This window comes from Strix uralensis, chromosome 10 (assembly GCF_047716275.1).
Source record: "Strix uralensis isolate ZFMK-TIS-50842 chromosome 10, bStrUra1, whole genome shotgun sequence".
NCBI lineage: Eukaryota > Metazoa > Chordata > Aves > Strigiformes > Strigidae > Strix > Strix uralensis.
Genome location: NC_133981.1, coordinates 14,110,339 through 14,131,575, shown reverse-complemented (window position 1 = coordinate 14,131,575; position 21,237 = coordinate 14,110,339). Strand labels below are relative to the sequence as shown.

The 21,237-nt window shown below is 62.2% G+C and overlaps 1 protein-coding gene across 1 annotated transcript in view; it reads left to right on the top strand.

Moving 5' to 3' along the window:
• Positions 1-11,323: 11,323 nt before the first annotated feature.
• The window catches only part of COL7A1 (collagen type VII alpha 1 chain), a 32,361-nt gene continuing 22,447 nt past the window's right edge, over positions 11,324-21,237 (top strand). The window contains exons 1-25 of the mRNA XM_074878713.1: positions 11,324-11,450; positions 11,743-11,804; positions 12,315-12,392; positions 14,645-14,735; positions 14,842-15,022; positions 15,099-15,258; positions 15,342-15,435; positions 15,521-15,679; positions 15,894-16,057; positions 16,155-16,284; positions 16,383-16,505; positions 17,151-17,300; positions 18,020-18,139; positions 18,262-18,408; positions 18,598-18,714; positions 18,790-18,939; positions 19,136-19,264; positions 19,352-19,498; positions 19,662-19,787; positions 19,859-20,002; positions 20,085-20,210; positions 20,284-20,430; positions 20,511-20,639; positions 20,719-20,865; positions 21,043-21,165. Coding sequence (XP_074734814.1) covers positions 11,324-11,450; positions 11,743-11,804; positions 12,315-12,392; positions 14,645-14,735; positions 14,842-15,022; positions 15,099-15,258; positions 15,342-15,435; positions 15,521-15,679; positions 15,894-16,057; positions 16,155-16,284; positions 16,383-16,505; positions 17,151-17,300; positions 18,020-18,139; positions 18,262-18,408; positions 18,598-18,714; positions 18,790-18,939; positions 19,136-19,264; positions 19,352-19,498; positions 19,662-19,787; positions 19,859-20,002; positions 20,085-20,210; positions 20,284-20,430; positions 20,511-20,639; positions 20,719-20,865; positions 21,043-21,165 — 3,271 coding nt within the window. The remainder of the gene's footprint in view (positions 11,451-11,742; positions 11,805-12,314; positions 12,393-14,644; positions 14,736-14,841; positions 15,023-15,098; positions 15,259-15,341; positions 15,436-15,520; positions 15,680-15,893; positions 16,058-16,154; positions 16,285-16,382; positions 16,506-17,150; positions 17,301-18,019; positions 18,140-18,261; positions 18,409-18,597; positions 18,715-18,789; positions 18,940-19,135; positions 19,265-19,351; positions 19,499-19,661; positions 19,788-19,858; positions 20,003-20,084; positions 20,211-20,283; positions 20,431-20,510; positions 20,640-20,718; positions 20,866-21,042; positions 21,166-21,237) is intronic.

The following is a 21,237-nucleotide window of genomic DNA, read 5'->3' as shown; positions in this document are numbered from 1 at the left end:
TCAGAGGTCTTGTCTTTAGGCTGGTTGAAGGAAGTCTTTCCACCAGTACGAGGCTGCCGGGGTAGCTCTGGCTATTTCTGCTGTGTCCTTCTGTGCAGGCAGCAGTGTGATCAAGCCCGAGCTGTAGCAGTGCTGTTTGTGCAGACCTGAGAACCAAGGGCCCTTGTCTGAGGGCACCTCTGTGCTCTCCTGCTCATCAAGGAGATTGAAATGTATCTATGGAAAGTTGGTCCTCTTCCTGTGCGTGGGCCATGGCATGGGTGTTTCTGGCCCGGCTGCTTGTGGCCCTGTTGTTGGAGTGACCACCTCTGCAGCAGGGACAGTTTGTGCAACCCCTCTCTCCCTAATCCCTTATAGACAAAACTGGTAGGCTGAGTTCCCACCACCTATGGAAGCTGGTGAAGGTGATCGGCCTGGCCTTGCCCAATGCTTGGTGTGATTGAGGCGGTTGTCTCTAGCAGAGTTGGGGTGGTGTGAAGAGCTGGAGCTGTCGCTAGACAGACATCTTTCCAGAGCCTATACTGGGATATGTTACTTCTCATCTTGAGCTTCCCAGTTACCTGTAAACCAGGTCAACAATGAGCAGAGATTGTTGTGGAGTATGCTGGTGTTGGTCTATCTTGCAGATGAGCTTCCATCAATCCAGTCTGAGCTATGCAATAGCTGAGAAGCCGCTGACTGACGTATAGAGTGACCTGGCCTATACCTGGAAGATAATCTCTAGGTCTGAATAGTTGAAAGAACTACCCAGCCCTTTCTGCTTTTTCTGATGTTAATTTGGTTGTTGCTCCCTTGTCTTGCCTCCGGGAAGCTGGAACATGGAACGGAAGGGATGAAACTGAGCAAGGGGGGATGGAGAAAAGCTTCCCACCAGGTGGCACTATCCTGTCACAGCTACCCTGGAAGCTGCGAGGTACTCCTGTTTAATTTTTGTCTTTGGGATAAATCTCTCTGGGATTCTCATTTAATTTCCAGGTGCTGCCCTGACAAGTGGGTTTTAAAAATAGTGTAAAAGTTTCTAGGAGTTAGTCATTATACTTGAGACTAATCCAGTGTACTAAATCATTTGTGCTGAATCTAGATTCTTGATGAGAGAGTCAGTGTGTCTGAACTCATTGCATATTATACTAGGCAAGTTTGAAACTGTTAAATGTTCTTGATGCAATTTGGGTTTAACTATCGTCGCAAGCTCTGGCTCGTTACGAGTGCACTGAGCGCTGAAAAACTAAACAACCTCACACGCCTCAAGCCTTGTGGAACCAGTAAATGATTCTGTCTTGGTTTTGTGACTGCAATCAGACTGTAATCCTCTTTTGTCTTCCATTGCTGTATTTCCCCCCCCCCCTAAGGTGAACTTCCAGGGTGTTTTGCAGTTGGTGAGAAATACAAGGAAAAGGAGATGTACATCCTTGCTTTAGCATTTCCTACAAGTTTTCTTCTCTGGAGGTATCTGCTCAGGAATGGTTGTTTTTCTTGAGTAATTCCCCAGGCCCTCCTGCACTACTTTGTACTAGGAACAGATTCAAACCCCTCTGCAGCTGCTGCCTTCCAAATTGCTGTTTGTCTGCAAAAGCAGCAGGCTGGCTGTGCTGAGCAGCATGCTCCCAGCACTTCAGCAGGGACTAACACCCGCTCCCTCCTGACCAAGAGGCTGCAGCTCTGCAAGGGTGGCTAGCTCATGCAGCATTAGAAGGTATTTTTGAAGATGCTTTTATCCATGTAGAAATCCAAGTATCTGGGCTGATCTAGACTAGGAATGGTGCCCTGGTGAGTGGCATTGGGTGCAGAGTGCTGTTGGGTGCCTGCTAGCAGCTAGGAGTTGAGGCTGAGCCATGCCCAAGATGTTGGCATCTTCTGGCTGCCATTCTGATGGCACTCTGCCTTGTAGTGCCTGTCGTGTTTGGGTGCTGTGGCAGTCCGTACTTCCAGAAACACAGGCATCTCACCAGCTCTAAGGACTGAGCGGGCTGTGATGTCATTTTTCCTTGGTAAACAACAAGCAGCCAGACTGGGGATCTAAAAGGTGGGGAGGGGAAACCCATTCAGGAGTCGAGAGCATTACTGCTTGGCAAAGACACCCGTACTCTGAGACTTAGTGAGGGGCTTGGGAAGCGTAACCTGGAGTTGGTGCAGAGTCGTCAAGCATTTGGCAGCTGAATCCCTCGGTGCTGGAGGAACTGAAGCTCTAATCTCGTGGGCAGGTCTCGTGCTGTTTGAGCTGTAGGGGTGTGTTTCTGTTCCTCCATGGGAGCAGCCTCGGTCTGAGGAATCCAAACTGGGAAATGTCTGGCACGACGGAAGTGTGCTACCTCAGTGCTTTTCCTGAACCTTGAAAAAGTGAGATCTTTTGCTAGACCTCTCCCCTCCCCTTCCTGCGATTTCCGCTGCCCAGTGAAGGACAGTGGCAGTACCAGAGGAGGGAGTTGGAACCATCCCTAGAACAGGGCAATTTCGCTGAAACTGGAGATGGCCTGGGTGACCTAATAAATCTGTTTCCTGGCTCCTTGGACAATGCAGGATTGTTCAGCGGGGCTCTTTGACCAGTCTAGTTTTCAATGGCTTAAGTGTTTTATTTTGCTACTTCACTTGGAAGGTTACTTGGGATCCCATTAGACCAGGCTGATAAATTTAGTCTGGTGTATTAATTGGCCTTTGCTCCCTCCGCTTCTGCACTGTCTTATCCTCTGCCGGTAAAGTTCCCTCTTTGAAGCTCGCGCCCTCCACCTACCTCTAGGCAATTGCTTTCCCTCCCTGACACCTTGGCACTCTCTCTTGGCTGGAAGAGAGAAGGATTTGGAAAGGAGGGTACTGTGCATTGTTCTGTGCACCCTTTGCGAGGCTCTGCAACACCACCTGCACAGTGCTTCAGTGACTTTCTTCCACCATACAGAGCTATTCCGGGTACATAAAATCTAGCTGGGAAAACAGGGAGTGCTCGCTAGAAACCTGTGCTGCGCGCTCCATGTTTCCCTGGTGTCTCATCAGGAAAAGCTTTCGGTACCCCCGGCGTGGAGCTGCAGGGCCGGGGCAGATGTACAGGGTGGATCTGCTTGTGGAGCAGGCAGCCCCTTTGATATGTGAGCTGCTTGTTTGGGATTCGGGCGCTTGCCAAGAGAGGGGCCACAGCAGCCAATTGTCAGTAGTTGCCTCACCTGAACTAATTACCCACCCTGGAAAGTACAGTTGATACTAATCATAGGTGCTGAGCCAAGCCTGTCCTCGGGGAAGCAGGGAGCTGCAGAGAGGCTTTCACAGAAATGAGAGGCTTGGAGCTGTGCCGCTCTTCGGTGCCAGAGAGCTTTTGGGAGGAGAGCCCGCAGCCCTCTGGGCCTGCTTCTCTACCCGCTCTCCTGCCGAGGCTGGTGTGAAAATGGCAGCGGGAGCAATAGGTGAGTGGGGTTTAGAAGACGGGGCAGAAGTGCAGCTCTGCTGGTGTCTCGTGTTGCTGGAGCCTCGTGCTACTTGGACCCCTTGGTGCAGGGATTGACCGAGGCATCGGCGTGGCTGTGAGCAGGGGTCTTTTCCCCCGGCCAGCCCCTCTATAGTGCAGTTTGCTCAGAGGAGGGCTGAGCTCTCCCTGTGGTGAAGTGTCACCCAGCAGGGTTGCAGGATTGCTGGCGTGAGGGTGGTGGCTGATGCTTGGCAGACTCACAGGCTTGCTCTGCCCAGGCCTCCTGCTCTTCACCTTGCCCTTCTGTGCACCGCTGGAACTTTGTACACCAGGAGAGAGGAACAGTGAGCAGCGGTATCTGGACACATATCCAGACATCCCATTTCCTATCTGGAAAAGGAAACAGTGTATCTAAAGCTGTAGTGTATTCATTGCATGGAAAAGCAACGGACAAAGGGCCCATCCAGGCCTGACCGCCAGCTACAGCCATCCCGGGCTGCTGGGAGACACGAGGCTGAGCAGGGCACCACGGCAGGACTTGTCATCTTTGTCTCAGCTCTTTTTTCAATGGTGTGTCTGAAAGTGGGTGAGTCTGAGCCCTGAACACCCTCATTAAAAGCTGCTTTACCCCACATGCCATCCAAAGAGGATCAGTGGTTCTCACTTTTCCCTGTGTCTCTTCTTTCCAGCTCTTTCCCCTTACACATTTTCCTTAGGGCTTTGGGGTTTTTAGTGGGGCTGCCAGGCTGAGGTTTGGTTTTGCTGCCCATTGAGCCCATTGCTGGGGATGCCCAGAAAAGCTACAAGAAGTGTGGTGCCTGAAGGAGGATCTGTCCAGGAACAGAAAATGGAGCTGCTGGCCCAGCACTAGGCTGCTGGGGGTGGCAGCCTGGGGAGGTCCCAGCCCTGGTCTGTCAGAGCAGGAGGGACTTTTTTTGTACAAAGAGGTGTCGATGGGAATGGTACCTGTGCTGGCTCATGTGCCAGGTACTCTGGAGACTGCTCCTCCTCGGTGTCCCACCACCCATTGCTGAGCCTCCACTGTGCTCAGGGCTTATTTAAGGCTCTGTGTGCTGCCTTGGTGTGAGAACTGCATAGCACAGACAGCACAAGGACAGCGAGGGAAGCTGGTTCGAATGCCACATGACCTGCTTTGATCAAGGCTAATTATGTAATTAAGATACTGAAACAGGAGCCTGAATATCTGAGTGCTCTTCCTAGTTTCGCCAAGAGCCTGCAGTGCAACGTTGAGCATTTAGCTGTTCTGGGCTGCCATGAATGTGAGTACTGACACTCAGTGCAGTACACAGAATAAAGCTGCTCCGGCACACGACGACTCAAATGTGCAAAGTGTTTTGTAAAATAGCCCCAGTACTGTGCACTGTTCTCTACTTCTCATGGAACTTTTATTCAGAGTAGACATTTGGGTAGAGCTGAAAAAGGAACATGCTGCTTATCTCTTATTTGTTATATTTAGGGAAGAGTGAGCTGACTCTTTGGGGGGGATTTTTTCTTCCTTATTTGAATGTTTAATCTAGGGAATTAAAGTTGTGTTGCTTTGAGATTTAGGATTTGGCGTATATTCAGCTTCAGAAAACTCTATTCTGAGCTTCTCTGGGTACAGTTTAGCATTGTACAGATTCATATGTACCAAAACCTCTCCACTGAGACTGCATTGCTCTTGAGTGATGTTCGTAGTAATTGAGAAACAGACTTGGTTCTAGTGATGAAACTTGGAGGGTGTGATTTCCAGGTGGGGATCCGTGAAGTCCTAATTGCCCACGGACACGGCAAGCGGGGCTGGGGCCTCTTGGGGGAGGCTTGGTGAGCAGTGGCTCTAGGCAGCGGAGCAGCAGGCACTGCATCTGTGGCAAGATCCTGCCTCCGCTCCCCTGGCACAGAGGCTGCCCCGGTGTGCCGAGGGCGTCCACGAAGAGGCGGCGGGTGAGCGTGCTTGAGCCCCGGGCATCTGGGCTCCACATGGCGGTTCTGCATTTATTTCCACCCCTTCCCCCTACCCGGCTGCTGCAAGGCTGGAGGTCCCCGCTGCCCCTGGCTGCTATCTGCCGTGATTCTCCAGCTTCCCCTGGTTTGTTTACAGCTGTTCCAGATGTGCAGCACTTGGCAGGAGCCCCTATGACATGGGAACACAACTATCTCCTGTTTCTGCCTCGCACGCGTGGCGGTGACTCACAGGTGACCTTGCCCCAGCTGTGCTGAGGAGGATGGAGAGCGATGGAGGTCCCATGGTCCCAGGCTGGTGGCTCATGAAGGTTGCAGGGGGCCAGAGGCAGGATCCTGCACTCCTCCCTCTTCGATGGCAACAAGGAGGGGTGCAGAGGTGCTGGAGACATGTTTTCTGCAAGGAGCAGTCCCTGTTCCTCGGGGGATGCGCTGCGTGGGGGCAGGCTGTACCCCGTCCTCTGCAGGACCCTCACCTGGGCTGCTCCGCCTTCCCCCCGGTGCTCTGCAGCGTCCTGCCCCGTGTCCCCTGCCACCAGCTGCAGAGGTCCTCGCATGAGATGTACGTGTCCGCCCGCCCTGTGCCATCCAGGTGACGCATCCCTCCTGCTCAATGGAGATATGAAGTCATCCTGGGGGGGTCTGGGGAGGGAGGAGTTCCCATGGTGACAGACAGCGACTCACCCGATGGGGCAGGGCGGGTTCTTCGTCCTTTTTATTCTTTTCTTCTGGAGTCGGGCACCCAGCCAAAGAGCTGAAGGAGCAATGGCACAGCCTCGCGGGGGAGAGCTGTGAGGACAAGTCTGGTCTCGTGAACTGCACAAATCCCTCTGGAGCACAGTCCCTCACTGCAGGGGTGCTCCCAGCCCCTCCTGCAGCCTTGGTCCCCTGGGTGCTGGCCCCCCATCTCCCCGGCTTCCTCACCCCCCCGCCAGTGGACTGATGGCCGTGGCTGCTGCATAAAACATTCAGGGCACTGCACTACAGCTGCTGGGGATCCAGCACCCTTAGCTGGTGTACCCCTGGTACAGAAAGGCATGGCAGTGTCCTGCAGGTAAAGGAGCTTGTGCCATCCATCTGCCTTCACCAGCACCCAAAGACTTGCAAAAGCCCCTTCCCTGGAGGCTGCAGCATGGTCCTGGCTCTCCGGCGGTACGTACCCGTTTCTGTGCCCCGACGTGTCCCAGGGTAGGGCTCCTGCTGTGCCTTGGTGCAAGCTGTGCTGTCCCCTCCCTGGCAGAGCCCACATGTCTCCCACCAGCCCTGGAGCTGTGGCTGTGCTCCCCATGACTCTGCTGGGTGCCCCTTGCGCAAGGAGTGGCCGAGCCCCGTGAGGAGGGGGACGGGGGCTCTTTCATCAGCACTGCCAGAAATTTATATGGAGCCGCAGGTAGTTTTTAAGGGGTGTTGGTGCAGATTGTGAAACACTTGAATAGAGGCACAGAGGGTGCATTGAGCAACCACCCCATCCTCCCAGCCCCCAGAGCCGCATTGCAGATGCAAGAGTGGGGAGAGCAGGATCAGCTGAAAGGGGAGCGAGGGGCAGCCTTTCCCTGGCACAGGGGTTGCAGGAGAGCTGAGGTGGGAAAAATCCCTCTTGCAGAGCTCCAGAGTGGGTCCCTCTGGCCAGCTGCTTGTGGTTGCAGGCCGGTGTGCTGCTCTGCCAGCGCTGGCTGTCCCTCTGCCTGCGGCTCAGCAGCAGGAGGACTTGTGCACGAGTGTTAAGTGGCTCGTTATTTCCACCTCTTGAGAAGGCAATGACCATCCACTGCGAGCCCTGGTGCAGTAGCAGGGTGCTGGGACAGTGGTCCAGCATGTCCTCACTCCTGTCCTTCGGGGCTGGGATAAGGGCCCCCGAGGGCCGGCTCCTCGGACTCACAGCTATTCCTCTTGGCAACACTCCTCCCCTGGGAATACAGCTGCCCTGAGCCGCTGCAACCAGGGAGGCTGTTGCCGTTGAAGGGAAGAACAAATACTCCCAGCCCCATCAAGCTGTGTGAAACCCCCTGCGAGGAGCAGCTTCTTGCAGCACAGCTGGCAGCATCCCGGGAACGGCTCCAGCTTCCCAGGCCCGCATGCTGCCTGCCTGCCATTCCTCCTCCCTGCCTGGCGAGTGGTTGCTGTGTGCCCCTGCCACCATGCTGCTCCCCCGGACAACCCCTGCCACGCTGCTGCCTGCTCCTCACGAGTCTCTGGGGTCTGTGGGGACTACCATGGCCGGGTTAGCCCACAGCTGGCCTTGTGGCCCTGGGTGCCATGCTGGGAAGCCAGGCAGCTGCCGTTTCCCACCCCTGTGAGGGGGAAAAGCTTGGTGTCAGGCAGCAGAGCAGCTCCCGTGCACAGGGAAGGTGGCAGTGCCTACTCCATCTTGCCCTGCATCAGCTGCTTCCAGCTCTGGGGCGGGGGGAGGAGGGATGGAGCAATTATGGCTTCATGGTGCTCATCCCCCTCTGATGGGATGTGGAGGTGCTGTGGGGTTGGGGAGCCAGCGGGCAGCTTGCCCCCACATGTGGCAAGGGTGCCCCGGCTCTGCAGGGCTGGGCTCTGTGTCCTGGGCTCCTGCAGACACCCCTGCTCAGCTGCTCCCTGGGTCAGTCTGATTTGAAGCAGGGAGCGGTGGTACCATCCTGCCCGCGGTGCTGGTGAGTATTCCCGTGAGGTCCCCGGGAGCAGTGCTGGGTTCCTACGTGTTCCTCCAGTCCCCTGAAGCCATGGTGCTCCTCCTGCCCTGCTCCTGGGAGCCAGTTGTGGTACAGAGTGGCAGGCACTGTGCCAGGCCACAAGCAGCCCTGGTGACAGCCCCCCCAGCACCCAGTGGGGGCTGAGCTGCCCCATCTGCCTGCACACCTTCCTGGAAGGATGCTGGTGAGGACTCGAGGCAGCCAGAGACGTGGCACCTTGGTGTTTGCAGGTAAGACAATCTCCTTGCCTCCCCCGGCGCTGCAGGGAAGCCCCAGTGACCTGGCCTTGCCCCGAACCGCTCTCCCAGGGGATGGCTGCAGGAATGTCACCTTTCACCTCTGCATCCCGCTGTCTGGCCCGAGGCGCTGCGCTGCCCACCATGCTGGACCTGGGGACCCCTGCAGCTGCGTGGGGTTGGGCAGCCAGGCCGGGCGGCACCGGTGGGTGCAGGCACCCGGTGCAGGCGGGCACGGGCTGGCTCAGCCGCCTGGCGTGTCGAGTCACGCTCTGCGCACCGTGGGCCCAGCCCGCACATGCCCTGCGCGCGCGCCCCGGGCTGGCAGCTCTCCCTTGGCTTCCCTTCGCCCTCTCCTTCCTGCAGGCATCTGAGGGGAAACCGCTCCCTCTGCTCTGCCAGGCCCTGCTCTCACACTGCGACGTGTCCCTGGGTCCCCCTTCATGCACCCCAAGCCGGACTGTGCCCCAGGCGCTGCCCTGCTGCCTGCATACCCCACAGCCAGGGTTGGGCTGGGAGTGCCTGAAGCCACTGTGCCCCCGAGGCAGGCAATTTTTCTGCCCCCACCAAGAGGCAGGAGTTTCCCTTCTGTAGCAGCTTGTGCTGGGCTGGCTGGGGTATCTCTAGGGCACATGCATTCCACAGGGCTGTCAGCACAGGGAAAAGCAGCACTGGCCCCATGTGGAGGTGCTGGGGGAGCTTTGCTGCACCCAGTCCCTGTGTTTCCACCCTCTCCTGCATCCCCATCCTCGGGGGAAAGCCAGGCTCGTTTTCCAGAGCCTGGTCCCTGCTGCAGGTTGGGGCCACAGGTCCAGGAGCGAAGGGGAGCAGCAGCTCATGCCTCAGCCAGTTGAGAAGCTGGATTCCTGCAGGATGAGCCAGGCCATGTGAGTGGTCACATGCAGCATGGGGCACATCACCTCCAGGGGCACTTCAGCCCCTGTCTCCCCCTGTGTCCCCGACACCCAGCCCCAGCCACTGTGCAGCCCCTCTGGACATCCCCAGCATCACCCAAAGCCCAGCCATAGGATGCAGCTGATGAACGTAGCTTATTAACTAGGGATTCTTGAGCCTCACACAGTGCTTCTGGCTCCTCATCCCGCTGCCATCGTCCCCACCATCCCCTTTCTGGCACCCTGGCCCCATGCCATTGCAAAGCACCGCCAGCCCTCGGCAGAGCCCTGGTGGTGCCTGGCTTTGCCTTGCTGTCCCGAGAGCTAGCTCAGCCTCCACGGGTGGGCTGACCAGGGCTGCCTTCTCCTGCCTGACTCAGCCAAGGGGAGTCACGTCCCTGCAGTGTCACCATTCCCTCCCTGAGCCCTGCATGCATGGACAGCAGGGCCTGGCCACAGTCCAGCGCAGCTCCATGAGACACTGGTGTGCGGCCGTGCTGGCAGCAGCCTCCAAACACAACAGTTTATGGGCAGAACAACTTCCCATCCCTCCGCAGCAGCTGTGGGGGGGATCCAGGGCAAGTGCCTGTCTCACAGGGAGCCCTGGCACGGGGGGCATAGCGAGCTCAGCCCGACCCCAAGCCTGGCTGCAGCGGGACCACTTGCCTTCATTCTCCTTCACCCACCCTCCCTGCTGCTGTGTCCGCAGCATCCCCCTCGTTTTGGGCATCCCTAGAGCTGCTGGGCAGAGAGAGCAGCTCACCAGTCACAGGTTCACCCTGATGTGATACTTTGCTTCCTTTCCCATGTGGGTTGGGACAGCAGCAGGATGTGGTGCTGCAAAATATCCCCTTCAGCACAGAGGACGTGGGGGTCTGCTGTCCATTCCCCTTGTGAAGCACAGCTTGGAGGGTTGGCATGGCTGTGTCCCACCCCAAACCCCTTGGGGCAGGTCAGCAGGAGGCAAGGGGTGACCAGTTCCCAGCCCTGGCCCATTCCGTGGCCTCTGGGCTTGCTGGGGAGCCCTGCGGAATGGCACAGGGGTCCCCCAAGGCTGCACCATGAGCATGATGGTCTCCCCCAGCTGGCTGGTGATGGCAGTGGGGGTCCACGGGCCCCTTTCCTGGGATGCTGGGGGTGAGCGGCTGGGTGCCATGGCAGGGAGCTGGGAGACGTTCCTGGAGCGTGTCCCAACCGGCCCCTGCGGCAGGCGAGGTTCCCCCTCTGGCTCCAGCCAGCTCCTCCTCCCCTTGCCCGCCTCAGAGCCAGCCCCCCACTGCTCCTCTGCCTGCAAGCCCCAAAATTTAAGAGGGCCTGGCGAGGGGCAGGCACGGAGCTGCCCCATGCATCCCTGCCGGCTGGGGATGCCCACGCTGTGCCCAAGTGGGGAGCACTGCCGGACCACCGTAGTGCCAAGAAAGTAAAAAACTGCAAGGGTTATGCTGAATCCCAGCCTGTGGAGGATCAGTGCTGAAGGCAGCAGCCACGGGATGAGGAGAGGGTGGGCAGAAGATGGGGCACAGGACCCACGGCACCGTGGTTGCAGCTGGCTCTGCAGCCCAGCACACATCTCACTGGGCCGTGCCTCACTGTGCGCGTGACTCATCTTTCCTGCCACCCGACACGGAGCTGAAACCTCACCTGGGGCTGAAGAAAACAGATTTTCCTCTTGTTTCCCACTAAGGCAGTGGTGAGGCCACCTGCCTGGTAAGCACAGGGTAGGGAGAGGCTCAGCTCTGGTGCTTCCCACATGCCCGCTCTCAAACTGGGGGGCTCCGGTCCCTGGGGCTGGTGTGACCCCCTGTGCCTGCAGCCCAGGGCAGTGCCCTGCAGGGATCAGGGCCAGTGCGACCTGGGGAGATGTTTTGGGGCTTCTCATGATCTGAGACTTGTGGGGTAGCAAACACTGTGCCACTGGGGGTGTGTGGCCAGCTGGTGAGTGGCATTTGGGGACCAGGGTGGCATGCACAGGGCAGGAAGGGATGAGGGGCTGGGGTTAGGGTCAGCCCTGAAAGCTTTGATGAGAGTCAGTGGAGAGGAGTCAATGCCCTTTGGGGCCAAGCCAGCTGGGAGACGGGGAACCCCAAGCCTGTGGAAATAAGGACTGGCGGCCTGGCTGCCAGCCCACCAGGCTTGGGAAAGGGCCGACAGCTTTTCGGGATGTTCCCGGAGGGACTGGCGTGCAGCGGCGCGGGGCGGCTGCGTGAGTCACTCGCACCTGGTGCTCTCTCTTCGCTGAGGCAGCACCGTCCCGCGCCCGGGGCCGCGGATTCCTTCCCTGGCCCTGGTATGTGGGGGAGAAGCTGGGAAACACTGCAGAGGAGGAGGCCCTCTGGTTTTGGGGACCCAGCACCCTCACATGCCCCCCTTCAGTGCCAATGCAAGAGGGATGCTGCTGGCAAGATGGTCAAGATGCTGCTGGGCTGCCCATGGGGGAGAAATGTTTGGGGATCACCCCACACCAGTCCCTGCCGTGTTCCTGGGTGCTGAGGTGGCAGGCAGAGCCCTCGGCACAGCTGCAGAGCATCGCTGCGCCAGTGCCCCTGGCTGCGGTGCTGACTGGGCGATGCTCACTCCAGCGTTGCCCCCCATTAGCCAGGGCGACAGCCGCCCGCCCGTGCCCTGCTGCCGGCACCGCACCGTGGGGCTGCTCTGCCAGCTCCGGGCCTGGGGCCAGCCACAGAGCCCTTGGCAGAGCCCTCCGCTCCCTGTTTAACGAAGCCCCTTGTCTAATTGGGACAGGCCGCCCTGCCTTCATTAAGCAAGCTCCAGTGGGAGGAGGGTTTGGGGACAGCCCTGACCTGGGGATGCTGGACCCACAGCCAGACCCACAGAGCTGGGGCAGGCTGGGGGAAACCCGTGGCCACAGTGAACTTTGGAGCCAGCCAGCCAGGTTTGGGGGCCAGGGCTGGGGCCTAACAAGAGGAAGGCTAATGAAGAGGAGGGGATGCACTGCTTGCTGCGCCTTTAAGAAGAGTGGGGGCATCGCCGCTCCTCCCCTGCTTGGGAACAGTGTGTGCCTGGGAAAGTTGCCTGCAGCCGGCCCTGGAGCATCTTTGCTCAGTGGCAGGTGGCCCTGCCCCGGGCCCCCAGCTGAGAGGTGGCGCTGGGCCCCAGGGACCCCCACTGTTGCTCCCCTCGCTGCCCACAGGAAGATGCCCCTGGACCTGCCCACTGCGCCGCCAGGAGCCGGAGGGGAGCCCCTGGGCCGGCGTCCGGGAGGGCACAGGTATGCGGGGTGCTGGGGACAGGGGGTTGCAGGGTGACCAAGGGGACAGAGGGGAGGTGGCATGGGGCACATGCTGGGGCCATGAGCTTGGGTCAGCCCCAGGTAAGCACAGGCACCAGAGGGGAGGATGGGGTGCAGTGTGATGTGCCCCAAGGAGCAGTGTGGTCCCACAGGGTATCCTGGGGGTGAGAGGCACCCTAAGGGTCAGGGCCACACCCTGGGCTGAGGAAGAGCCCCAGGGGACAGTCCTGCCAGTCGCTGGGTAGGCAGGGAGTGAGACCAGGGCAGCGCAGGGTCCCTGCCCACCTTGCTGGGCATCCCCTCCCACCTACGGCAGCCAGCAGCTTCCCAGCAAGTTTCTCCAGCTCCAGGGTAGGTCTTGGTCACCAGTCTGCTCTGGTGGCTGCTGGGAGACAGTGTCCAGAGCAGGGCAGGAGGATGCCCCACAGCTGGTTCCAGGGCAGTCCCCATACTTGAGCCATGGGTGCTAGGGTCCCACGTCATGGGTACCATGAGCTGTGGGTGCAGGAAAGGTCCTGCAGCCGTGTGGGAGCTGTGGTGGCGTGGGGAGCAGCCCTTCTTCACCACCATCGTCCTTCCCAGGGCTGGTGCTCAGAGCCAGGCTCTGGCCCGGAGGGGTCCAGGGCTCGGGTCCCCATGGCAGCTCCATCCAGCTCTGCCCAGGGCCAGGCAGTGTCCTGAGGTCCCTGGGGACACATTCCCCCGAGATGGGTGGAGGTGCGTGGCCGGCTCCTGGCTGGCAGGTCCCAGAGCCTCTCACCACGTTCCCGGGACATGGAGGATGGAGATGCTGGAGGGAAAACTGCCTTGAGCCCCACCGGGGCCCACTCGGCCCCGCACCGAGGTCTCCGTGGCAAACGCAGCAGAAACCCTTCCTGGGGGTCCAACCCCTCCTGCTTCACCAACCCCTGCCCAGGGTGCAACCAGCGGGGGAGCCAGCGGCGGCACTTTGGGGGGGAACAGCCCGAAAAGCCACTTTCCTCCCTTCCCCGGGGACTGCGTAGGAAAAGTTTGTTTTGGGGGGCTGGGCTGGGCGGGGGCCGCGGCGCTCCCGTGCCCCCCCCACGTCCCCCCCACCCCGGCACCGCGCTCCGGGCCGCCCTCAATAAAGGGGCGGGAGCGCCGGGGGCCGCTCCGCGCCGGCACCGCCTGCGCCCGGCTCGGCTCGGCTCGGCACGGAGCGGCTCGGCAGGGAGCGGCCCCGCGGGGGGCGGTGGGTGAGTGTCTGCGGCCGGGGGGGCTGTCGTGGGGGTCCCGGTGCAGGCGCGGGGCGCCGCCGGGCGGGACCGAGCTCCCACGAGGGCACCCGTGGGCGCCCGTTCGCCGACCCGTGCCGGGGCTCGCTCCTCCTGGGTTCAGCCGTGCCGGGCTGCGCTTGGGCTGAGACCCGGCGTGGTCATCACAGTGGTGTCAGGCCGGGTGCCCCCCGCAGCCGGGGACGTGGGAAGCGGCGGGGCGGGGGGGGGGTCGCGGGCAGCGCTCACCCAGCCTGGGTCCCCAGCTCCCTAGAGCACCCCGCTTCTGCCACTCTTCCCGGGGTGGTGGGGAGCCCCTTCAAGCTGGGGGCCGGTGGGCAGGAGCAGCCGGGGTGAGCGGCTGGTGGTGCCGAGGCGTGGAACAGGCAGGCGGGAGGCAGTCAGGAGGCAGCGGGAAGGGCTTGTGGAGGCAGAGCCCGCGCACACCCTGCAGCCGGGGCTGGGGCACGGCTCCCCGAGCGCGGGGCAGCGAGTGGGGCCGCGGGGAGGCCCGGCCAGGCTGACCGGGGAGGGCTGGAGCGGGGCCAGGCTGCCGGGCACAGGCCACGCAGGCGACCATGCCCTCCCGCGCCTGGCACCACCGCCAGCCCCTGCCCTGCCGTGGGGCAGCCACCAGCACCGCTCCCACCTGGCCAGACGCAGGCCGGCCACTGCCCGCCCGGCACTTTTCGGTGAGCCGGCAGAGCTGGCATGCCGTGTGTGTGCTGGGTGCTGCTGGCTGCTCCCCTGGCACGGGGGACGCCTGGTAACACAGCCGGGCACAGCCCCGCTGCCTCCCTGCCCCGGCCCAAAGCGGGGCTCCCCTGCACCGCGGGGTGTCAGCGGTGGTACCCAGGTCGGCGCTGGCACCTTGTCCTTCCAGGCATCCTGACACAGCACAGTGCTGGGACCTCCTGGACCGAGCTGCTCTGTCACCGCTGTCCCCAGAGGCGTGGGGCTGGTGTGGGGTGGTGGTGGCAGCATCCTCTCCCTCAGGCTCCCACGATGAGTGGCCGGCTCCTGCTCCTTGCCGTGCTCCCCGCGCTCTTGGGCCCCCCGGCAGCCACGGCACAGAAGAGGAGCCAAGGTGGGTGCTGAGCACGGGGTGCACGCAGTGGGGGAGGGTGAGAGGGGCCCAGCAGCACCATGCCATGGTGCTAGTCTGTGCCCTGAGCGCTGTCACCGCCCCGCAGCGGTGTGCAAGGACGTGCTGGAGGCCGACATCGCCTTCCTGGTGGACGGCTCGTCCAGCATTGGCAGGAACAACTTCCGCGCCGTCCGCACCTTCATGGAGGACCTGGTGGTGCCCTTCGTGCAGGTGGTGGGCGAGAAGGCAGTGCGCTTCGCCGTGGCACAGTACAGTGATGAGCCACGGTGAGCCCCGGGGAGGGGGTATGCGGGGTGGCGGGGTGGCAGGGCCGGGAGGTGACGTGTCTCCTGCGCCCCGCAGGGTGGAGTTCCCCTTCTCCCAACACACGGACGGCACAAGTGTCCGGAAGGCCATCCAGCAGCTGAGCTACAAGGGTGGCAACACACGGACCGGTGCCGGCTTCCGCTACATCGCTGACAACTTCTTCAGCCCCACGCAGATCCGGCCAGGGGTCCCCCAGGTACGTCCTGGGGACACCCCGGGGGGATGCACTGGGTCTGTGGGCCCCAGGCTGGGTCTCATGGCTCTCGTCTGGCCCTGCAGATCTGCATCCTCATCACGGATGGCAAGTCCCAGGATGATGCCGAGGGGCCGGCAGCGAAGCTGAAGAGCCAGGGCATCAAGGTCTTTGCTGTGGGTGAGTGAGGCTTCAGCGCTGGCTAAGGGGGGTTCCCACTGGGTTCAGGGTCCCTGCCCTCACCCATCATCCTCATCCCTGCCAGGGATCAAGAACGCTGACCACAAGGAGCTGATCCGTGTGGCCTCAATGCCCACTGAAGCCTTCTTCTTCTACGTTGGTGACTTCAAGCTGCTGGGGACGCTGGTGCCGCTGATGACACGCAGGGTGTGCACGAGCGTGGGGGGCACCCTGCGCCTCCTGGGTATGGGCATCCACCCTCCTCCCTGCAGGGTATGGGTGCTGGCAGTGCTGGGTGCCAGGCTGCGCTCACCCTGGGTGCACGCTTAGCACCCATCCTCCCCAAAATACCCTCCTGGCTTGTACTGTCCCACCGGACACATGGCTGTGCCACCCTGGCAAGCTCTCCCCACTAACGCATGCACCCTGAAACTGATGGCCCCTATGCTCCCCCACAGATGGGACGAGCCACACCGGTCCCTCCAACCTGGAGATCCTGGAGCGAGGCCTTGACCAGCTGCGGATCCACTGGACGGCAGCCAGCGGCCCTGTCACCGGCTACCGGGTGCATCACGTGCCGCTGACGGGGCTGGGGCAGCCGATCGTGGCAGAGAGGCAGGAGGTGAGTGCTCACACCTGCTTGTTCTGAGTCCCCGGGGGTACCCGGTGGCCCCGTGTGTGGCCTGGGAGTGGTGGGGGGTGACACTGTCCCTGCCCAGGTGAGCCTGGGGCCACGGGAAACGAGCACTGTGCTGCGGGGACTGCGCACGGGGACAGAGTACCTGGTCACCGTCACTGCCCAGTACGCCAACAACATCGGCGAGTCGGTGTCCGGCCGAGCACGCACCCGTGAGTGTCCATGCCCACGAGGATGGGGACGCAGGCAGGTGCTGGGTGCCCACAGCACATGGCGCTGGGGGCTCATCCCTGGCTCCCTGTGCCCCCAGAGAGCCGTGCCAGCTCCGTGCTGGATTTCCGTGTGGTGGAGACTGGACCGACCTTCCTGCGGCTGGCCTGGCAGCCCAGCCCTGAGCCCCCCCAGGGCTACAGCCTCGGCTACACCATGCAAGGTGGGCGGACGGTTCCTGAGAGGGGATGGCCCTGCCTGGATGCCCTGCCTTTGTGCAGCCCCTGGGCTGGGCAGGACGTGGCAGGAGGTTGCCTGGCAGGGTGTATGCATGGTGGGGTGCATGCTTGGGGGGGTGCCTGCATGGGGGTGATGCAGGGGGCGCATGCCGAGAGCACTGCGGGTGTGTGCATGCCTGCCTTCACCACGGCAGCTGCCGCTCGTGTGCAGGCAGTGGGGCACGTGTGCGTACAGAGGAGTGGAGGCAGCGTGTGTGTTCCTACACCCGGAGGCTTTTGTTCCCAGGGCTTGAAGTGTGTGCATGGGTGTACATGGTGGCCGGGAGCCCCATGTGTGCCTCCTCCCGGGACTGAGAGCGCGGTGGCTGCATGTGGGGGGTAGGCGGCAGACCCCTGTCCCAGCCCGGCGCTGGGATGGAGCTGCACACCTGGAAGCCCCTCCCTGGCCCTGGGCGCTCTGATGGGTGCCCCTGCCCTGGCCGCCATCCCAGCCTCTCCCAGCGCTCCCCACCCCTGGCACCGCCTGGCATCCCTGGGGCAGGGTGCCAGCCCACGGACACCCCTTCCCTGCTGGGCCCGGCATGTGCTGTGCCCCTGCGCCCACCCTTACCCCTCCACTTCCCCCTCAGGAGCAGCCCAGCGGGAGGAGAAGAGCCTGGGGGCCAGCGCACAGTCGGCCACACTGAGCAACCTGCGCCCCAACACCGAGTATGTGGTGACGCTCCAACCCCGCTATGCGCAGCAGCCCGCCATCCCTGCCACCCTCACCGCCCGGACACGTAAGCACTGCACCCAGCCCTGGGCTCAGCCGGGGACAGGGATGAGTTCCCAGCCCAGGGACAGCCCTTCCAGTCACCATGCCCCATGGGGATGGGGCTGCCTGGCCCATTGCTGCTTGGGGGGGCCGGGATGGGGATGTGGGTGAGAATGACTACAAGGTGATGCTCTGAGCCCCAAAAGGTGCTCCCGGAGGGGATGGAGCACAGTGTGCTCTCCCAGCTCCTTCATAGCCTTATGGGAGTGTTTCCTCTGGAGCTTTCCCCACGTGATGTAAAAAATGTTGACCGAAAAAATGCAGGGTTTTTTTTATAAATTCAAGCACCGTGCTCTTTGGGGGGGAAAGCACTGTTTCCGTGAGGGTGGTGGAAACCATTGCTGGGCAAGAGTGGGGGTGAGGCCCCGGGGCAACACATTTACAAGCCTCAAATTTTGGCAAACCAATTCCTTCAGCTGCCCCAGGCAGCCTTAACCAGCAGAAAGTATTTAAGGCATTAAGAGGAAGGCGTTTGAGCTCCAGTTTGGTGGAGCTGGGGTGCTTTGAAGGAGCCGCCCGGGTGTGGGCTGCACTCGGTGACCTCAGCGCAGCTCAGCATCCATGAGCAGGGGCAAGGGGGCTTCCCCCCTCCCCAGAGCAGGCGGGTTTGCAGACGAAGGTGCTTCCTGCTGCCCCCTGCCCCGTTCTTGCGTGGGGGATGAGACAGGCACCTCTCCCCCACAGGGCGCCCGGCGGGCGTGCAGCACTTGGCCATCCACAATGTCTCGGCGCAGAGCATGCTGCTGGCCTGGCAGCCCGTCAGCGGTGCCACCGGCTACCGGCTCTCCTGGGTGACCCTCACAGGTAGATGTCCATCCCAGAGCTTGCTTCCCTTCTGCCGGTGGCCCCAGGGAGGAGGGACAGGAGGGGGGTGGTGGCATCCACTGCCCAGACCCCCCAAGGGACTGCTGCGCCGGCTCTCATAGGGCAGGACAGGCACAGGGTGGACCTGGATGCTGGGCGGACGTCACACGCGCTGGGGGGGCTGCAGCCCAACACCGACTACGTGGTGACAGTGGCCCCGCTCTTCGAGCAGCTGGAGGGGCCCACAGCCACCGTGCGGCAGAGGACGGGTAGGTGGTGGGTACGGGTGATGCCATCCTGCCTCTGGCCTCTGGCTCTACCCCTGGTGCCATTGCCACAGGATGGGGTGGGGACCATCCCACTCCCTACCCTGTTGTGCGGGGTCGGGGACACGCCGGGGTGAGTGGCCAGCAGCAGAGCAGCATGGGGCAACCTGGCCCATGGGGTCGCTCTTGCAGAGGCAGGTGCGGAGCAGATGCTGCAGACCAACATCCTGGGCCCCACGTCCATCCAGGTGCTCTGGAGCGGCACCCGTGATGCCCGCGGCTACCGCCTGGAGTGGAAGAGAGCCACAGGTGAGCTAAGGGTGCCCGGTTGCCCCTGAAGACCCCTTGTGCTGGCAGTTGGTGGTGACCCTCCCCTCCCCACAGGACTGGAGCCCCCCAGGACAGTGTCACTCCCCAGCAGCACCAACACCTACCAGCTGACAGGGCTGCAGCCAGGCACCGAGTACCGCATCACCCTCTACACGCTCTACGATGGCGGGGAGGTGGCCACCCCTGTCACCACCTTCCAGACAGGTGAGTGACTGCTGTGGTTGTCCCTCAACCTTCCAAGCCGTTGTGATGGAGGGACATCCCACGTGGTACTGCTCAGCCCGGGGACCCCCTTGGCCATGAGACCCCCCAGCTCTCCCGTCATGGCCCAGAGTGAAGGTGGGGGCCATGCTGTCTGGGCTGCGTGGCTCCAGCCATGCCTCACCGCATTCCCTTGCAGGTGTGGAGGCACCCGTGGGCACCGTGTCAGACCTGCGGCTCATTGAGGAGTCGGGCAGGCGGGTGCGGCTGGGCTGGACTGGTGTCCCCGGTGCCACTGAGTACAAAGTGGTGGTGCGCAATAACCAGGGTGAGTCTGCGGGCAGGGGCGCAGGTGGCACCCGGGTGACCCTGGCTGGCCGGTGCTGAGGGTCTGCGGCTGCCCTGCTCCCCACAGATGGCACAGAGAGGACGAGGCGTGTCCCCAGCAGCCAGACGGGGCTGGAGCTGGGTGACCTCCGGGAGGGCATCGCCTACCTGGTGCGCGTCTCGGCGCTAGCGGGCAGCCGGGAGGGCAGCGCTGCCACACTCACCGTCCGCCTCAGTAAGTCCACACCGGGGTTTAGCACCAGGAGTCCCGGTACTGTGTTTTCCCCCCCAGCATGCATTTATCCTCTATCCCTCTGCAAGCCCTTGGGATGCTGGGGTGGCCATGGGGACCCTCTGGGCACCCCGAGGTGACCCCACGGTGCTGTGGGGTGGTGCAGAGTACCCAACAGTGGGCAGCATCTCAGAGCTGCGGGTGACGGAGGCCGGTCCCAGCCAGCTGCGGGTCACCTGGCGAGGGCTGCCAGGTGCTGGGGGCTACCTGCTGACGTGGCGAGGCAGCGACGGTGAGTATGGGGACTGCAGGGCGCTGTGGCAGCAGTGCCAGAGCCCTTCCCATCCTGGCCATCTCTCCTAGGTCTGGAGCAATCCCGCTTACTCCCCGCCGACCCCACTGCCTTCACTATTGAGGGACTGCGTACCGGCGTTGTCTACACCGTTGGCGTCTCGGCCATTGTGGATGGCCGCGAGGGCAGCCCCGTCACTGCCACGGGGCGGATAGGTGAGGTGTCTCCCCACCCATCAGTGCTGGCTGGTGCCTCTTGCTGCGAGCCCCTGTGACAGTGGCCCTCTCGGTTTTGCAGCGCTTGAGCAAGTGGGGACGGTGTCCCGGCTGGAGGTGCAGGCATCCAGGAGCAATGTCGCCCGCGTCACCTGGGTTGGCGTGCCGGGAGCCACCGCCTACCGTGTGGTGTGGAGCCGCAGGGATGGTACCTTGGGACGGGGACAGGGGCGGGCTGTGAGGGCGACAGGGTGGGGGGCTGATGCCACGGTCCTTGGCAGGGGGCTTGGAGAGCAGCCGGAGGGTTCCTGGCCACACCAGCTCCTTCGACATCCCGGACCTGGAGGGAGGTGTCTCCTACACCGTGAAGGTGACGGCGCTCATTGGCAACCGGGAGGGCAACCCTGTCTCCATTGTCGTCACCACCCGTGAGTACTTGGGTGAGGCACAGCACCCTGGAGTGACACTGAGCACCCCTACCCCTAACACCTGCCTTTCTGCCCCACAGCGGAGGCAGCCCCGCTGCCCCCCGTCAGCAGCTTCCAGGTGATGGAGGCCTCGGAGCACCGCCTGCGGCTGGCCTGGGTGCCAGCGACTGGCAGCACCGGGTACCGCCTGGTCTGGCGCCTTGCTGAGGGTGAGCGTGGCCGGCCGGCATCCCTGCATCCCCACCAGCCCCACGCTGCACCCCTTCATTTCTCTCTTCCCCTGGGCAGGGGGACCCCAGCGCAGCCAACAGCTCCCAGCCACTGCCAGCTCCTATGACCTTGGGGGGCTGGAGCCAGGCCGGCACTACCACATCAGCATCACCAGCCTGGCTGGTGGCCGGGAGAGCGAGCCAGTCACTGTCACCGCCATCACTGGTAAGGGACTGTGTGGGATCAAGGGGTATTGGATCCCTGGTGCGGGGCTGGAGCCCAGGGGCGCACCTGGGGACTGGGCTGCCCCAGCCCTGGGCTGGGGAGGGTGATGGTTGGGAGCCAGGAGCGGGATGGGGGCTGCCCTGTGGGTCTGGGACACCCTTTCCTCCTCCTCTTCAGCAGCTGCCCCGGGCCACATCACCAGCCTGCGGGTGACAGAGGTGCGGAGAGACTCAGTGACTCTCACCTGGGCTCCAGTCCCCGGCGCCTCTGGCTACATCCTGTCCTGGAGCCCTGCTGCAGGTGAGATGGGTGGGTGGCCCCAGGACAGGGGGCAGCATCCCCACAGGGTCCCCGCCAGTCCCCCTGACTCTG